At 44.3% G+C, this 19,009-nt stretch overlaps 1 protein-coding gene across 1 annotated transcript in view; it reads left to right on the top strand.

The window, feature by feature from the left end:
- Nucleotides 1-1,349: 1,349 nt before the first annotated feature.
- The window catches only part of LOC311325251 (NACHT, LRR and PYD domains-containing protein 3-like), a gene marked incomplete at both ends in the record, with an annotated part of 35,205 nt that continues 17,545 nt past the window's right edge, over nucleotides 1,350-19,009 (top strand). The window contains 6 exons of the mRNA XM_084457919.1: nucleotides 1,350-1,378; nucleotides 2,997-3,133; nucleotides 4,254-6,153; nucleotides 10,734-10,907; nucleotides 12,159-12,332; nucleotides 13,158-13,331. Of these exons, the coding sequence (XP_084314045.1) occupies nucleotides 1,350-1,378; nucleotides 2,997-3,133; nucleotides 4,254-6,153; nucleotides 10,734-10,907; nucleotides 12,159-12,332; nucleotides 13,158-13,331 (2,588 nt within the window). The remainder of the gene's footprint in view (nucleotides 1,379-2,996; nucleotides 3,134-4,253; nucleotides 6,154-10,733; nucleotides 10,908-12,158; nucleotides 12,333-13,157; nucleotides 13,332-19,009) is intronic.

Here is a 19,009-nt window from a genome sequence, read left to right as displayed (position 1 = left end):
GCCTCGGCGCTAACCACAACAATTGCTGTTTGGCACAGAATGTACCAGCCCTAAAAATGACATCTCATAAGTCTATGGAAGAGAGACACCGTTTCTTACAGAAAACTCCAGCCGACAGCCATACTCAGAAGTCAATCATCATAGTTTAGAAATAGCTAACAGGATCAGATTAAACCAACATTTCTCTGAAAATACAGCTATTTTCCTCACTTCATTCACAAGTCATACAAACATCACAAACATCAAGTCATATAATAACACAATAGCCCCTATATGCACAATGCTACAATACAAGGCCTCTGGACAAGTTATTCAGTACACAGGTGTTTGATCAAAGGAAGATGATGCTATTGTGAGAAGTAGGCTATGTTTTCAAGAATAAATACATTACATACTGTAAAACTTTATTGGTACTGCAGGTTTACATCTGTATTGACCCAGATACAACATGACATAAAATGAAGACATACTTATCAAAAGGGGAGGTTCTAAAATATTAATAATATCATTAGGTGACATTGGCTGCAACCTGGACCTACACACCTCCAGAGTCCTGAAGCGTGGGCAAGAAAGATTGTGTCCGACCCCTCCCAGTACTGGAAATGTAGTGATCGAGCTACAAGACAAAGGGGGAAATTATGAAAGTGATTTATAATAATAAAACGGCACCAATGACATCATTAGCGGTAGACCTACAGCATATTGAATGTAGTTTGAGTGAGAGAGAATAAGCAGGAGAAACCCTCTGACTTCTAACCAACGTAACGCTGCTTAAATACAACACAGCAGCACTCACAACACTTCTGGTAGCTTAGGCTCTCACTCCAGAAACCTTGCAGTGCTGTTAAATGCCAAGGAAGGGTCCATTATTATGGTTGAATTGAGTGCGCTGTGCAGGTTACTGCCACAGGACATTACCAAAAGCAGGTGCAATAACAATATGTTAAATAATAATGTTATATAATAACAGTAACGTTATCAGAGATATTCACGTGGGCTGGACCAGAGCTCTTGTAACGCTAGATAATAGCCAGATGGCTAAAAGCAGCTAACGGTAGCTAAGACTGTGAAGTGAGCTAGCAAAACGTATCTGTCTGTCTGCCTGTCTGTGTAGGAGCCACAATTGACTTATGTTTCATTTGGAGTTTAACCTGAACAAAAGAAACATATTAAAATATTTAATTATGATTTATGAATATCACTTACCTTGAAACCTGTAAAAGAAGTTGAATATACTTACCTGGAGCAAGGGCTCCCCTTTTGGTTGGTAATGGAAGTATGGAAGTAGAATGATTGAAATACTGATCACCTGTTGATAGAGCTATTATCCAATCAGTGAGGAGCAGAGCATGGCAGAGCAGAGTCCTAGCAAGCCTGGGTAAGGTAGTCTTTTGACCACTCACCTAGACAATGATTGCTGAAGGATTGATTAAGCTACTATTGTTTGTTGCTTTATTTTTTGCCTACTAAGTTGATGCGGGAATGTTTTTTTAAATGTAAAGGAAAATGAATCAAATTTTTTGTTGAAATTTTACCCTGGATTATGGACATTGGTACTTCTGCAATAATGCCTAGAGTGTGCGTCAATAACACCTTGCCTTGCTGGGACAGTGGGACAAGTAAGGAAAGAAGCCACTATAGTCTGTCTTGTCTAGTTACTGATCTATCTATCTATCTATCTATCTATCTATCTATCTATCTATCTATCTATCTATCTATCTATCTATCTATCTATCTATCTATCTATCTATCTATGTATCCATCCATGTTGCATGTGTCCTTGTCCAGATGAGCAGCTTTTGCCTCCTGCTACTTTGTAGATTGCAAGTGACCGTTTTGTTCATTTAATCATGTGTGGGCTGATGTCATCATGTGTAGGCTTGTATGGGGTGAAGTTACTTTCATATGGGCGTCTTTTTCATGGTTCATATTGATTTACATTTTCACTCCAACAATCACCGCAGTTCCAGCTGATAATACTCTGGTGATGTCTCTGTGTCTTTGACAGGATCAAACAGCAGAGACCAGCCTCACCTGGACCCAGCTGTGTGTCCATGAAGAGTGACTGGTCTATGAATCGTCCTATCAACTTCAGTGATGGAAAGACCCTCGATGAGAAAAGGTGAATATGAACCACTGATGTTATTTAATAAAGGTGACATGTTAGTTATTCACTAAAGTGAAGTTAACAGGAAGATTTACATCAAACTCTTGAGTCATGTTTATCATAAAAATGAAGTGTGACAGATCTAGGGTGCAACCAATCCCTTTCAGAGAAAGAGTATAGCAGCTTATAATGTATAATGTTATCTATCTATCTATCTATCTCTGTCTCTGTCTGTCTGTGTCTATCTCTATATCTTTTTATATACGGATCTATCTATATATCTGTCTATCTATATTTACGGATCTATATCTGTCTACAGTATCTGTCTGTCTGTCTGTCTATCTGTATATCTATCTATTTACGGATCTATCTATCTATCTATCTATCTATCTATCTATCTATCTATCTATCTATCTATCTATCTATCTCTCTCTCTCTCTCTCTCTCTCTCTCTCTCTCTCTCTCTCTCTCTCTCTATGTGTGAGTCCTTCCCTCTCTCTTTCTCTTCATCTTTCTCTCTCTGTATGTCTTGAAATCTATCCCTGTGTGACTCCATATAAACATTTTCATTCATTCATTTCCATTCATTCAGTCATTCATTCCATGTGTGTGTCTCTCTCTTAAAGCTAAATCTGACTTCTAAATTCTAGTCCTACATCCACGCGCACACACACGCGCACACACACACACACACACACACACACACACACACACACACACACACACACACACACACACACACACACACACACACACACCACTATTTGGTCCTTGATAGAGACAGTCTTAAATCTTTTTTACATCCCAAAAACCCGCCAGCACCCTCTTACCCTGGTGTTCCTACTGTATGAAACATCTCTTAACACACATGGTTCCTCTGTCCCTGCAGTGAGGGGAGCAGGGCAGCCCTGACTGAGGATCAGTCCAGGTGTGCTGTGTGGGAGCAGATGCTGAGGGACCCAGTCTTCACCTCCTGTGGACACAGGTTCTGCAGAGCCTGCATCACTTCCTACTGGCAGCAGCCTGGTCCATCAGCAGACCACGCCTGCCCCCAGTGTAGAGAGAGACCCAGAACACCACCTGGTCCATCAGCAGACCACGCCTGCCCCCAGTGTAGAGAGAGACCCAGAACACCACCTGGTCCATCAGCAGACCACGCCTGCCCCCAGTGTAGAGAGAGACCCAGAACACCACCTGGTCCATCAGCAGACAACGCCTGCCCCCAGTGTAGAGAGAGACCCAGAACACCACCTGGTCCATCAGCAGACCACGCCTGCCCCCAGTGTAGAGAGAGACCCAGAACACCACCTGGTCCATCAGCAGACCACGCCTGCCCCCAGTGTAGAGAGAGACCCAGAACACCACCTGGTCCATCAGCAGACCACGCCTGCCCCCAGTGTACAGAGAGACCCAGAACACCACCTGTACTGCAGCCACCCAGAGAGCAGTACGTTCAGAGAGGTGATGAAACAAGTAAGAGATTCACTTGGTAATCTGCTCTCTAACATGATTTAGATCCTCTCACCATCTGTAGAGCTTTGCCATGCATTCATCAAAAAGGTCCAAGGCACTCTCCTTGATTAAAAAGCTTTAATTATCGGCTAGTTCATCTTAGAACAGAATAAAATAAAACAGCCAACATGTTTTGGCCATGGGGCCTTCATCAGGGCGAGTTACAAACTAGAGCAAAAGTCAGTAGAAGGCCTTAATAGGCTAAGCAGGCTGCACCCATGGGTGCGGCCAGTGATCACAATTCTAGACAGCTGTGTAGCTGGGAACTGGATAAATCATGCTGCCCACAGGAGGACATCCTTGTCACATATACATTACTGACATTTGTTCAACACACAAGAGATTCAATACCTAGACTGGAGAAAAGGACAACAGGAAAATACACAAAATCAACATCACTTGTCCTAGGTTACAGTCACATAATGAGACACCAAGAAAATAAGAAAATACATATATAATTATCATAACCAATAACCCTTGTAAGCAGAAGAGAGGACTACCAAATTCCTGAAGGTAGACTATAGAAAAGAAATCATATCAGAAATCAAGCCTGTAGTCATATTTGTAGTCATATTTGCTATGAATGTTTGTATTCCTGTCAATCTAATTTCTTGTACTTCCTGTCTCTCCTTAGTTGTTAGAGGTCTCCAAAGGGCCGTAGAGGATCATAAAGCCACTTTGAAGAGGCGGTTTGAACATGTGATTGAGGGAATCATAAAAACAGGGAATGCAACCCTCCTCAACAGCATCTACACTGAGCTCTACATCACAGAGGGACAGAGTCAAGGGGTTAATAATGAACATGAGGTTTGGCAACTTGAGAGAGCATCCAGGAAACAAATCACCAGTGACACACCCATCAACTACAATGACATCTTCAAACCCCTGCCTGGCCAAGAGAGACCCATCACACCCATGCCTGGTCAAGAGAGACCCATCACACCCCTGCCTGGTCAAGAGAGACCCATCACACCCCTGCCTGGTCAAGAGAGACCCATCAGAACTGTGCTGACTGTGGGCGTCCCTGGTATAGGAAAAACCGTCTGTGTGCAGAAGTCAATCTTAGACTGGGCTGAAGGAAAGGCAAATCAAGATGTGGAAGTCATGTTTGTGCTTCCTTTCCGGGAGCTGAATTTGATTAGACATGTCCGGTACAGTTTACTCCAACTACTGAATGTTTTCCACCCAGAACACATGGAAGATGCAGAGCAACTTGCTGTCTCTAAAGCCACGTTCATCTTTGATGGTCTGGATGAGAGCCGACTGCCCCTAGACTTCAGAAAGAACCAGACCTGCTGTCATGTCACAGAGTCAACCTCAGTGGATGTGCTGCTGACCAACCTCATCCAGGGGAATCTGCTCCCCTCTGCTCTCCTCTGGATAACCTCCCGACCTGCAGCAGCCAATCAGATCCCTTCTGAGTGTGTTGACCGGGTGACAGAGGTACGAGGGTTCAATGACGCACAGAAGGAGGAGTACTTCATGAAGAGAATCAGTGATGAGAACCTGGCCAGAAGAATCATCTCACACATCAAGACATCAAGGAGCCTCTACATCATGTGCCACATACCAGTCTTCTCTTGGATTTCTTCCACAGTCCTTGAGCACATGCTGAGTACAGAGAAGCAGGGAGAGATGCCCAAGACCTTGACTGAGATGTACACACACTTCCTGCTCATTCAGACTAAGCTGAAGAACCAGAAGTATCCAGGGGAAATCAAGACCGACCAGGAGGAGCTCTTGAGGGCCGACAGGGAAGTTCTCCTGAAGCTTGCAAAGCTGGCGTTTGACAATCTGGAGAAGGGCAACCTCATGTTCTATGAAGAAGACCTGAAAGAGTGTGGCCTCGATGTCCAAGAGGCAGCAGTGTTCTCAGGGGTTTGCACAGCAATCTTCAAAGAAGAGTCAGTGCTTTTTCAGAGGGCAGTCTACTGCTTTGTGCATCTGAGCATTCAGGAGTTTTTCTCAGCTGTCTACATTTACCATTGTTACGCAACCAAGAACATGGAGGCACTGGAGCCCTTCCTTGATGCTGATCCGTGGAGGAGTGAGGAGCCTCCGGATGAACTGTCTCTGAATGAGCTGCTGAGGGGGGCGGTACACAAAGCTTTGCAGAGTGAGAATGGACACCTGGACCTTTTTGTCCGCTTCCTCCACGGCCTCTCTCTGGTGTCCAATCAGAGACTCTTACGAGGCCTGCTGCCTCAGATTGAGAGGAGTCCAGAGAGCATCCAGGAAACAAGCAGATTCCTCAAGAACAGGGGGGATGAGGAGGAGAACATCTCCCCAGAGAGGTGCATCAATCTCCTCCACTGCTTGATGGAGATGAATGACCATTCAGTTCAGCAGAACATCCAAGCTTACATGCAGAAGAAGACATCAACCGAACTGACTCCAATACAGTGCTCAGCCCTGGCCTACATGCTGCAGATGTCAGAGGGGGTTCTGGATGAGCTTGACCTGAACAAATACAACACATCACAGGAGGGGCGGAGGAGACTGATCCCAGCTGTGCAGGTCTGCAGAAAGGCTATGTAAGTATTTATCTTTCTATACAATTTGATCAATCTATTTAACCTTGTCTGTCCCATTAACCCAGAGGTATCTTCTGGAAGGGAGCCCTCCAAACAAAACATGATATAAAACTATAAACACAAAAATACAATTATAGATACAAAATACAATAATACAAAAAATCTGATACAAATGAATATAAAATACAATATACAGAATGCACAGTGCTGAGTAAGGTGCTAAACACTTTGAATTGGTCCCTGATCTGTCCTTTGAATTGTCCTAATGGACAAAGCTGCCTAATGGGCAATTCAAAGCTGCCCTCCTTGTCTCTGTATGTGCACTCTAACCAGAAATGTGTTACTATTCCCTGTTACTAAAACCCCTTACCCCTTACTAAAACAGTTCCCTGTGTTACTAAAACCCCTTACTAAAACAAGTCCCTGTGTTACTAAAACCCCTTACCCCTTACTAAAACAGTTCCTTGTGTTACTAAACCCCCTTACCCCTTACTAAAACAGTTCCCTGTGTTACTAAAACCCCTTACTAAAACAGTTCCCTGTGTTACTTAAACCCCTTACCCCTTACTAAAACAGTTCCCTGTGTTACTTAAACCCATTACCCCTTACTAAAACAGTTCCATGTGTTACTAAAACCCCTTACCCCTTACTAAAACAAGTCCCTGTGTTACTAAAACCCCTTACCCCTTACTAAAACAGTTCCCTGTGTTACTAAACCCCTTACCCCTTACCAAAACAAGTCCCTGTGTTACTAAAACCCCTTACCCATTACTAAAACAGTTCCCTGTGTTACTTAAACCCCTTACCCCTTACTAAAACAGTTCCCTGTGTTACTTAAACCCCTTACCCCTTACTAAAACAGTTCCCTGTGTTACTTAAACCCATTACCCCTTACTAAAACAGTTCACTGTGTTACTAAAACCCCTTACCCCTTACTAAAACAGTTCCCTGTGTTACTAAAACCCCTTACCCCTTACTAAAACAAGTCCCTGTGTTACTAAAACCCCTTACCCCTTACTAAAACAGTTACCTGTGTTACTAAAACCCCTTACCCCTTACTAAAACAAGTCCCTGTGTTACTAAAACCCCTTACCCCTTACTAAAACAAGTCCCTGTGTTACTAAAACCCCTTACCCCTTACTAAAACAGTTCCCTGTGTTACTAAAACCCCTTACCCCTTACTAAAACAGTTCCCTGTGTTGCTAAACCCCTTACCCCTTACTAAAACAGTTCCCTGTGTTACTAAAACCCCTTACCCCTTACTAAAACAGTTCCCTGTGTAACTAAAACCCCTTACCCCTTACTAAAACAGTTCACTGTGTTACTAAAACCCCTTACCCCTTACTAACACAGTTCCCTGTGTTACTAAAACCCCTTACCCCTTACTAAAACAGTTCCCTGTGTTACTAAAACCTCTTACCCCTTACTAAAACAAGTCCCTGTGTTACTAAAACCCCTTACCCCTTACTAAAACAAGTCCCTGTGTTACTAAAACCCCTTACCCCTTACTAAAACAAGTCCCTGTATTACTAAAACCCCTTACTAAAACAGTTCACTGTGTTACTAAAACCCCTTACCCCTTACTAAAACAGTTCCCTGTGTTACTTAAACCCCTTACCCCTTACTAAAACAGTTCCCTGTGTTACTAAAACCCCTTACTAAAACAGTTCCCTGTGTTACTAAAACCCCATTGAAATGATCTCATCTTCACTACTTTGTCCCTCATCCATCTACAATATTTACTACTATTCTAAATGTATGACTGAATGAGCCACAATTAAGTTACAAACACAATTTACTATACATATAAAGAGTACTTGCCTATGCTCTACAGCATGATATTTTAGGCAGAGTACTTTTCTTGCCGTCGGCTAGAAATATTTATGTCTGCTTCACGCAACTCCTTAACTCTTCATGTCATATAGGAATGCTATCATATAGGAATGCTTTCATATAGGAATGCTATCATATAGGAATGCTATCATATAGGAATGCTGTCATATAGGAATGCTATCATATAGGAATGTAGGAATGCTATCATATAGGAATGCTATCATATAGGAATGCTATCATATAGGAATGCTATCATATAGGAATGCTATCGGTCAGTGTCTCATTAAAGCCGTCCACCAGGAGAGCTGGAAAACACGTCTAGCCCGCTGACAACAGATTAAAGATAAAGTCCCACTGATTGTCACACACCTGAGTGTGTGAAATTTGTTTTCCGCATTTGACCCATCTCCCGGGAGAGCAGTGAGCAGCAGCGGTGCCGCGCTCGGGAATCATTTGGTGATGTAGCCCCCCAATTCCAACCCTTGATGCCGAGTGCCAAGCAGGGAGGCAATGGGTCCCATTTTTAGTCTTTGGTATGACCCGGCCGGGGATTGAACCCACAACCTCTCAGTCTCTGGGAGGACACTCTACCACTAGAATGAATGAATTCACTGAATGCCTCGCCCCGCTCTTGTCAGGCCCACAGTTATTTACCTTTAGTCAGAGGAGGGAGGAAAGAACAAATATATAGAAGTATCAGACTCAAAATATATCCCAGCTACTGATGAGCCCCACACAATGCTCATTTAAGTTCTGTTATCATCCAAGGTTTTTGGAGTTGCCTACACAGCTCTCGTGTTCTCCCGTGCTCTGGGAGAGCTGTATGGTAGTTTCTCAGTGCTCTCGTGTTCTCCCGTGCTCTGGGAGAGCTGTGTGGTAGTTTCTCAGTGCTCTCGTGTTCTCCCGTGCTCTGGGAGAGCTGTGTGGTAGTTTCTCAGTGCTCTCGTGTTCTCCCGTGCTCTGGGAGAGCTGTGTGGTAGTTTCTCAGTGCTCTCGTGTTCTCCCGTGCTCTGGGAGAGCTGTGTGGTAGTTTCTCAGTGCTCTCGTGTTCTCCCGTGCTCTGGGAGAGCTGTGTGGTAGTTTCTCAGTGCTCTCGTGTTCTCCCGTGCTCTGGGAGAGCTGTGTGGTAGTTTCTCAGTGCTCTCGTGTTCTCCCGTGCTCTGGGAGAGCTGTGTGGTAGTTTCTCAGTGCTCTCGTGTTCTCCCGTGCTCTGGGAGAGCTGTGTGGTAGTTTCTCAGTGCTCTCGTGTTCTCCCGTGCTCTGGGAGAGCTGTGTGGTAGTTTCTCAGTGCTCTCGTGTTCTCCCGTGCTCTGGGAGAGCTGTGTGGTAGTTTCTCAGTGCTCTCTTGTTCTCCCGTGCTCTGGGAGAGCTGTGTGGTAGTTTCTCAGTGCTCTCTTGTTCTCCCGTGCTCTGGGAGAGCTGTGTGGTAGTTTCTCAGTGCTCTCGTGTTCTCCCGTGCTCTGGGAGAGCTGTGTGGTAGTTTCTCAGTGCTCTCGTGTTCTCCCGTGCTCTGGGAGAGCTGTGTGGTAGTTTATCAGTGCTCTCGTGTTCTTCCGTGCTCTGCTGCTCTGTTGTTGTGTGTGATCACGCGTGCACCTCGCTCTGCACGAATGCTCTTTACTGAGCTCTGTGTGTCTCCCCTATATGTTATGTGTAATGAGTTTTAGTCAGTGAGGCATTCTTACTCCCATCGATTCTCTGATCTTCTAAAATAGATTTCCGGTCTTTAACTGGTCAGAACCAGCTGGCGCTGACCCCCCTATAACTTTTAAAAACTGCTACCTCAGCGCTTGGCATGTTTCCACCTCCTCACATTGCACCATACAGACATCCAGTGAGGAGTAACACGTTAGAAAGTACCCGTGCGCAATGCATCAACAATCCCTCGCTACACGGCTGGCAGCTCTGTCTATGGCTCTGACAACGGGAGCTCTCTGCCATGGAAACACCGACACTATTTCTCCCTCCTCAAGATCAAGGACTAAATACTGGTCAAGTGTAATCTATGTATAGAGGCCCATAAGGTGTGAACCTGAATCCGTTATTCTGAAAGCACAAATGCCATGGAAACAGGTATTTTTCCTACCCTCATTCCTCGTTATTATTCTGGAAAAGGTGCAAATGCAGTCACCTCTGTAGTGGTGCAGCAAACTAGCCCAAACTAGCCTACTCCTGATTTCTCTAAATCGTATGCTACCAACGGATACATCACCTAGAAGCAGCGTCAGTTATCGATTCATATCATTGTGGATGGCCACAAGTTAAAAATGCCCTTTTTTGCAACATAGGACTTTAATTTCATTTAGGCTCCTACACATGATTGAAAAGTGATCAGTAGTGACTATATTCTGTATTGGTCCATGTAGCCTACAGCATGCAGCGGGCTGAGAGCTGACTGTTCTATCTTCTTCTAGGCCTGTTCATCAACAGTGAGCTTAAAACCTGTCATTTTAGCTATGTTTTCATTTCCCCCGTATCAAAATATAACATGCTGTATACTGTAGGCTATCAAATTAAAAGTTTGAGAAGCTTCTCCTCTTGAGGTTGGCGTATTGGTTTGAAGGCTAGGAATGTTGTACAGTAGGTCACTGGCCAGAGATGAGGTAGCCTACGAGTTATTGAAAGCTGGGTACCCTTTATTAAGCCTTAGGCGCTACATATAACGTGTATATTATACAAATCATATTATTAAGATAAGAATGTCATTAAGGAACAAAAAGTCATACATGTTTACTTTGTAATTTCAGACTCTCTGGATGTGACCTCAACGAAGCCTCATATGAAGTGGTGGCCTCATCGCTCAGCTCAAACCCCTCCCACCTGAGAGAGTTAGACCTGAGTAACAATGACCTGCAGGATTCAGGAGTGAAGCTGCTCTCTGCTGGACTGGGGAGTCCACACTGCAAACTGGAGAAACTGAGGTCTGTATCCCTGAGCATATTCACATGTTAAATGATGGGATTTAAATGTCTAAGTAATTGTACATCTCTGTCCTTGAAGAGGGATGTTTTGAGCATCAACATTCAAGTTGAGAAATTATCTTTGGACTACAGTACATACAGTAGAGTTGACAATATAGGGACTATCATCTCAAAGCATACATACAGACATATACAGACTGTAGGTGGTGGGTGGGTCCTTTATTGAAGGAACAAAGACACAATCAAGATGAAATACAAATGTAAATTGGGTACAAAATATACACACAATCCCAATACACAAGAGTGCAAATAAACAAAGTGTATAAAAGTTTATTCCTTAGCATGCCTAGATGTGTAAAACATGCCCAGGTGTACATGATGAAGTATCAAGTAGTAAGTAGGCTATAGCATGTTGGTAAATGTACATGTCCTGTCCAAAGAGCCTTAGCACCCTCCAAGCTGACTCAGGTCCATAGTGTCCATCCAATCAGGACGCTGATTGGATGCTGAGTATTCATTAGAGCATGGGTTCCCAAACTCCATCAATGTGGGCCTCCCCTCTGAAAACAGTGACACACCCACGCCCCCCCAACCCCCCAAATGTCTCCATTTTGCAAGGCAGCGTCAGCTAGCCCATAACGTTACACAGCTAAGTTAGCTCGGTGGCACCTGCTGCTAGTTAACGTTATGAAGTTTTCGCACAATATATTCATGCCTACGGGGGGAGGCTCTCTCTGCACTATCCACACATTTAGTATAATAGTATAGTATCTCTCACATTATTTATTTCAATCTTCTGACCTTTAAAATCAGGTTTCATTCATAAAAACCATAGACATTTAAAAAATAAATAACATGTTTTTCCTTCTTTTTTTTCTAACCCTCCCTCCGCGCCTCCCCTGACTTTCTTTGGGGCCCCCTGGGGGAGGCCCGCCTCACAGTTTGGGAATGCCTGCATTAGAGGAATTAAAAACCTGCTCATGACTAAAACATATTAGATGCAGCAGCACTCTCTCTCCTAGCTCCAGAATGAGTCACTCTGTTTATAATTCAGTCTGAGAGAGGAAGACAATATAGCTGACATGCCTCCTTTTCACCACTAGTGTAGCAGTGTTTGTCAGAAGGCTGAAGTGAAGAGTGAAGTTACGCCTTTAGTCAGAAAAAATGTTTTGCCTGCCAATGAAAACACGCTTTGTCAATACACTGATTACTGGTGAAGATGTTTGCTAATACTTGTCCTTGTCTCCTCAGCCTGAGAGGATGCAGATTAACAGGGACATGCTGTTCTCTGCTGGCCTCATCTCTCAGCTCAAACTCCTCCCACCTGAGAGAGTTAGACCTGAGTAACAATGACCTGCAGGATTCAGGAGTGAAGCTGCTCTCTGCTGGACTGGGGAGTCCACACTGCAAACTGGAGAAACTGAGGTCTGTATCCCTGAGCATATTCACATGTTAAATGATGGGATTTAAATGTCTAAGTAATTGTACATCTCTGTCCTTGAAGAGGGATGTTTTGAGCATCAACATTCAAGTTGAGAAATTATCTTTGGACTACAGTACATACAGTAGAGTTGACAAAATAGGGACTATCATCTCAAAGCATACATACAGACATATACAGACTGTAGGTGGTGGGTGGGTCCTTTATTGAAGGAACAAAGACACAATCAAGATGAAATACAAATGTAAATTGGGTACAAAATATACACAAAATCCCAATACACAAGAGTGCAAATAAACAAAGTGTATAAAAGTTGACTCCTTAGCATGCCTAGATGTGTAAAACATGCCCAGGTGTACATGATGAAGTATCAAGTAGTAAGTAGGCTATAGCATGTTGGTAAATGTACATGTCCTGTCCAAAGAGCCTTAGCACCCTCCAAGCTGACTCAGGTCCATAGTGTCCAGCCAATCAGGAAAGGCCTTACATACATTTCTATGGATGCTGAGTATTCATTAGAGGAATTAAAAACCTGCTCATGACTAAAACATATTAGATGCAGCAGCACTCTCTCTCCTAGCTCCAGAATGAGTCACTCTGTTTATAATTCAGTCTGAGAGAGGAAGACAATATAGCTGACATGCCTCCTTTTCACCACTAGTGTAGCAGTGTTTGTCAGAAGGCTGAAGTGAAGAGTGAAGTCACGCCTTTAGTCAGAAAAAATGCTTTGCCTGCCAATGAAAACACGCTTTGTCAATACACTGATTACTGGTGAAAATGTTTGCTAATACTTGTCCTTGTCTCCTCAGCCTGAGAGGATGCAGATTAACAGGGACATGCTGTTCTCTGCTGGCCTCATCTCTCAGCTCAAACTCCTCCCACCTGAGAGAGTTAGACCTGAGTAACAATGACCTGCAGGATTCAGGAGTGAAGCTGCTCTCTGCTGGACTGGGGAGTCCACACTGCAAACTGGAGAAACTGAGGTCTGTATCCCTGAGCATATTCACATGTTAAATGATGGGATTTAAATGTCTAAGTAATTGTACATCTTTGTCCTTGAAGAGGGATGTTTTGAGCATCAACATTCAACTTGAGAAATTATCTTTGGACTACAGTACATACAGTAGAGTTGACAAAATAGGGACTATCATCTCAAAGCATACATACAGACATAATATGTATAATATAATAATATATTATACAGACTGTAGGTGGTGGGTGGGTCCTTTATTGAAGGAACAAAGACACAATCAAGACTAAATACAAATGTAGATTAGGAACAAGACAGGGGCGCTGCTAGGATCCCAAATCATTAGGGCAGGGGTGGCCAACCAGTCAGAGACTAAGAGACACAACAATGACTGTGGTACCACCAAGAGCCACACCATATATACCAGCGTTTCTAAACCTTTCTTTCAGTCACGGCACCCTTCATACGTACTTAAAATCCCAAGGCACCCTAGTCTAATATAAGAAGAAAAACGTTATAGTCCATTAAATATACATTAAGGCTAGGCTGGACTGGGTTAGGCTGGACTGGGCTGGGTTAGGCTGGCCTGGGTTAGGCTGGACTGGACTGGGTTAGGCTGGGCTGAGATGGGCTGGCCAAGGTGAAAGCAGATGGAAGATTGGGGCAGTGTGTTATTTCTTGTCAAGGCTAGCACTCACTCACTCACTCACTCACTCACTCACTCACTCACTCACTCACTCACTCACTCTCTCTCTCTCTCCCCCTCACTCACTCACTCACTCACTCACTCACTCACTCACTCACTCACTCACTCTCTCTCTCTCTCCCCCTCACTCACTCACTCACTCACTCACTCACTCACTCTCTCTCTCTCTCTCTCTCTCTCTCTCTCTCACACTCTCTCTCTCACTCACTCTCTACCCATGTCTGTCACTCACTCACTCACTCACTCACTCACTCACTCACTCACTCACTCACTCACTCACTCACTCACTCACTCACTCACTCACTCTCTCTACCCATGTCTGTCAAATCAAATAAGCTTTATTGGCATGAATGGTAATAAACCGTTGTTGCCAAAGCAGAATAATAATACACAATTATGTACATATACATACATATGACATACATACACACATTCATTACATAAAATGTTACATTTGCCAATGCAATCCAATGGAGTATTAACCGGAGAGATATGATATATACATTAAAATAACAAAATAAAACTAAATTAAACTAAATTAAATTAAAATAAAACGTAAGAAATATATATGTTACAGTGAATGTGAGAAAACGGGGAATGTGAGCTTTTCCCGGTTAATGTGCACATTCCCCGACCTCAAAGGAGATGTGAGAAATTGGTTAGTATTTCCCGCACGGTCAGGGATTGTGCACATTAACCAGGAAATGCTTACAATTCCTGACCTTGCGGTAAATCTAGCAAAGTCCAACCGTATGCAAAACCTCTGCGCAGCCGGGTGGTGGGAGAGGGCTCGTGCGCTTAGAACGAGAGGCGCTTGACATTTTGCCCATGGTTTTTGAATACATAGCATCAATTGCATTAATGGAAACATTAAATTGGGTCTAACTATACATGTGTTGAAAGTTAAGATAATTAGCCTACAAGCCGCGAGGCTACGCAACACAATAAGCAAAACAATCTCACTGTTTAACTCGTCCCACTCCTCTGTTTACTCACCCCGCACGGCAGGGACAAGAGAAACATTCACATCTTCTGTTCATTCGTCTTGAATTGAACTGTTACACCACAGAACGAAACTTACAACTAATAAAGGACATGTACAAGTTGTTTGTCATCAACATTTTTTATCTCCATCTTTATTAATTTCTGTGTAAATCTGATCAAACCAAAAAGTGTTTCATTCGTCCCGGTCCTCCCCTACAGGTAATAACAGTCTGTGGGGACCTTGAACAGTAATATAGCCCATGCTGCACACAGTGTGAGTAGTATGAGGAGGATAGGCCTACACTGGTGATCAAGTTAACAAACGCAAAAGGAACATTGCAACAACAGGAAGGTGGGAACCTCCAAAGGAACCCTACACGTTAGCTAGCCGAAAGACGGACGAAAAGATGAAAAATCTCTCCCAGGTGTGCGCCAGTAACGTTAGCCCAACTACCGTGGGGGCCTTCTTATGGTGCACATCCTCCGAGGCGTCACATAAGCCCTCTCCCACCACCCGGCTGCACAGAGGTTTTGCATACGGTTGCGCTTTCCTAGATTTACCGCAAGGTCGGGAATTGTAAGCATTTCCCGGTTAATGTGCACATGTGAGAAATACTAACCAATTTCTCACATCTCCCGCAAGGTCGGGGAATGTGCACATTACCCGGGAGATGTGAGAAATGCACATGTTTCTCCTACATTCCCCGCGAGGTCGGGGAATGTGCACATTAACCGGGAAAAGCTCACATTCCCCGTTTTCTCACATTGACCGTAACATATATATATATATATATACATACACATACATACACACACGCTCTGTATGACCCTGGTGACCTCAGACAGGTGAGGGGGAGGGCTCTGTATGACCCTGGTGACCTCAGACCGGTGATGGGGAGGGCTCTGTATGACCCTGGTGACCTCAGACAGGTGAGGGGGAGGGCTCTGTATGAGGCATGTGTGAAGGCGAGGAACGTCGGGGTCTTGCAGGGGGTTGGGTTCCACCAGTGGCAGGGGGTTCTAGGTGGGGGGAGCAGTGTGAGGTTTAGGTGGCGGGTGCTGTATAAGCCCCCCATCCCTAAAAGGACAGGGGTCTTGCAGTGGAGAGTCCTGCCCTGATGACCGAGCGCTTTCTGGCCGGGCTTGACCCCGGGGTGGGGGAGGGGGGCCCATACTGTGGTGAGGTGGAGACGGTGGTTCATGTGTTTTCTGTTGGTGCACGTCTTGTTCCTCTGTTTGTGCTGTTACAGCCCTCATGTGTGAGGTTGGGGTTTGTGTTTTCTAAGGAACTGTTTGGTGTCTATTTTCTCCCTAGTGTTTTTGTTTTTGGGGGGACTAAAAAGGTTCGGGGCTAGAGGAAGAACATTTGGGGCGTCAGGTATGAGGCTCCCCCTGCAGAACACTTCTTTAGTCTCGGAGACATTCAGCTCCAAGGAGCTCTCCTCCATCCGGGAGGTCAGGGTGTTGACATAGAGTATGTGGACAGTGACTGCTCCTTCCTTATCCAGACATGCACAATTGTCACTTTTCGGTGAAATTTGCTGTTTTGAATCCAAAATAGGTCACCTACGTGATTCGTGCAGATCTGATTTTGGGGAAGGGGTCAAGAGCCTGAAGCGACTTACATAGAAAGATAATAAATCTGTGAGTCTGTGAGTGTGGACATTGGGATTGAGCCAGTGGAGCGTGAGAATCTGATACTGTGGATGTATGTTTGGATCTGTATGCGTGGACATTGACAGTCAGTTAAAAAGCAGCAAGCGAAACTGAGTTCAAACTCGGTTCACTACTCACAGTTCAGCGCAAGCCCAGTCTGGGACCTGCTGTTTGGAAAAAGCCAAGTTGCCCCAGTGCTGTGTGGAAGTGCGTGCCAGCCTCAAACCTCCATAGAGAAGATCAACTGAAACCCCCAAAAGTAGCCTACCTGCAGTCGTAAAGCCCAGGAACATATCCCCCTCACATTTAAAAATATAGGCTTTACCCCCCCACTTTTCTAATCTCTCAAATTACATTTATTTTTCCTACCACTCTTGGGCGATCACTCAGCTGTTTGCCTGCTGTGTTTCTCTCACTGCAAGGTAACCGCAGCAGGGTAACGAGCAAAACCTGCTATGGATTTTCAGAGACTTGGCTGTTCTCATGCAATGAAAGCGGAATGGATTCAATTGGAGATGTGACTCGTCTCTGTATGTGAACTGTTTTATTCTTACCACTGCGTCAGGTAGGAGTAGGACATATGCTAGTAGCTAATTCAGCTCATCAAATAGTTGTGTAACTGGTGGGGCTGCTGCCCTTTTGCTCATTTCCTTTGTAAATGTGAGCAGTATCATTGGTAGCCTACGTTGCATTAAATGGGTTAATAATGTTAAATTGACTGCACTTATATAGCACTTTATATCCAAAGCACTTTACAATGGCCTCTCATTAAACCATTCATACACACATCCACACACCAATGGCAGTAGCTGCCTTGCAAGATGCTAGCCTGCTCATTGGGAGCAATTTGGGGTTCTTGCGCAAGGACACTTGGACATGTGGACAGGAGGAGCCGGGATTTGAACCGCCGACCTTACGGTCATTGGATGATCTGCTCTACCTCCTGAGCCACAGAACTACATTTGTACTTTGAACTTTATTAGGGGCCAGGCAGCGTAGTTGCCGGAACCCTATTGTATTTGCCTATATTATTATTATTATTATTATTACTACTAATATTATTATTCTCCATCTTCCACTGAAGTCTAACTTCCCGTGGACAAAAAATCACCAAACTTTGCACATAGCTCCAGTACTATACCCAAAGTCCTCAACCTGCATTGTAGGTCAATAAACCTGAAGGTGGCGCTACAGCAACAGTCTAAAGTTTAAAACTTTAAAAAATCATAACAAATCAGCCATATCAGTGTAAAACCACCACGTGAATGTAGTCCCAAGTAAGACAAAACTTTCATACGCTCTGACCTTGCAGGAATTTTGAAGTCCATCACTCTGATTTCTTCATAAACTGTGAAACCTATCAAACCTATAGCCTCCCACATACCATAGCTAAAGTTTGACTATCGACATGGAGGGGGGACCTTTGTTGGAACATAACCTCGCGTCAGGTTTCCATTCACTATCAGATTCAGATCCTGTCTAGAGCTCGCCTCTTCAAAACTGTCATCCGGTACTGTGGGTAGCCTACTGGTCATCTGGTACTGTGGGTAGCCTACTGGTCATCCGGTACTGTGGGTAGCCTACTGGTCATCTGGTACTGTGGGTAGCCTACTGGTCATCCGGTACTGTGGGTAGTTTACGGGTCATCTGGTACTGTGGGTAGCCTACTGGTCATCCGGTACTGTGGGTAGCCTACTGGTCATCCGGTACTGTGGGTAGCCTACTGGTCATCTGGTACTGTGGGTAGTCTACTGGTCATCTGGTACTGTGGGTAGCCTACTGGTCATCTGGTTTTGTAGGTTGCATCTGGTTTTGTTTGCGGCCAGGATGCTCAGAGCCTCTCACTGTCTGCTAGCTAGCGACAACATGGGGAAGTGCAAATTCAACGGAAATGGTCTATTCAACCAAGCTTGTTTCTGCTTTAGCTTGGTGCTATCGGCTGAGCATTAGCTGTGCTGTTAGAAACCCCAAGCGTGTTCCCTCCCTGGCTCAGAAACAGCCTCTCACAGGGGGTAAATATAGACTGCAGGCAGTGCGGTTGCACTGGGGCCTGTGGGGTGAGAGGGCCCGTAGAGAGAGCAGGGCCTCCAACCAGGTTTTAGGTGGAGAACGGGTGAGTTACCACTAAAGTGTCATTTGCTATGTATACCCTCTAAAAGGCATCCCCCCTCATGTTTTTTTCTCCAGAAAATAGTCTGCAGAAGTCTTACTCAATAACAACATTATATGCTTATTCTACATAAACAAATACACTTAAAACGATTCAATTAATAAACGTGTCATATGTTTGTCATACACAGATGTGCAATGATGATTGCTGGGTAATACTGTATGTTCTTGTCCAA

The sequence above is a fragment of the Borostomias antarcticus genome (genome assembly GCF_949987555.1).
Source record: "Borostomias antarcticus genome assembly, chromosome: 24".
NCBI lineage: Eukaryota > Metazoa > Chordata > Actinopteri > Stomiiformes > Stomiidae > Borostomias > Borostomias antarcticus.
Note: the sequence above shows the minus strand (reverse complement) of the source record. Positions and strands in the feature narration are given on the sequence as shown.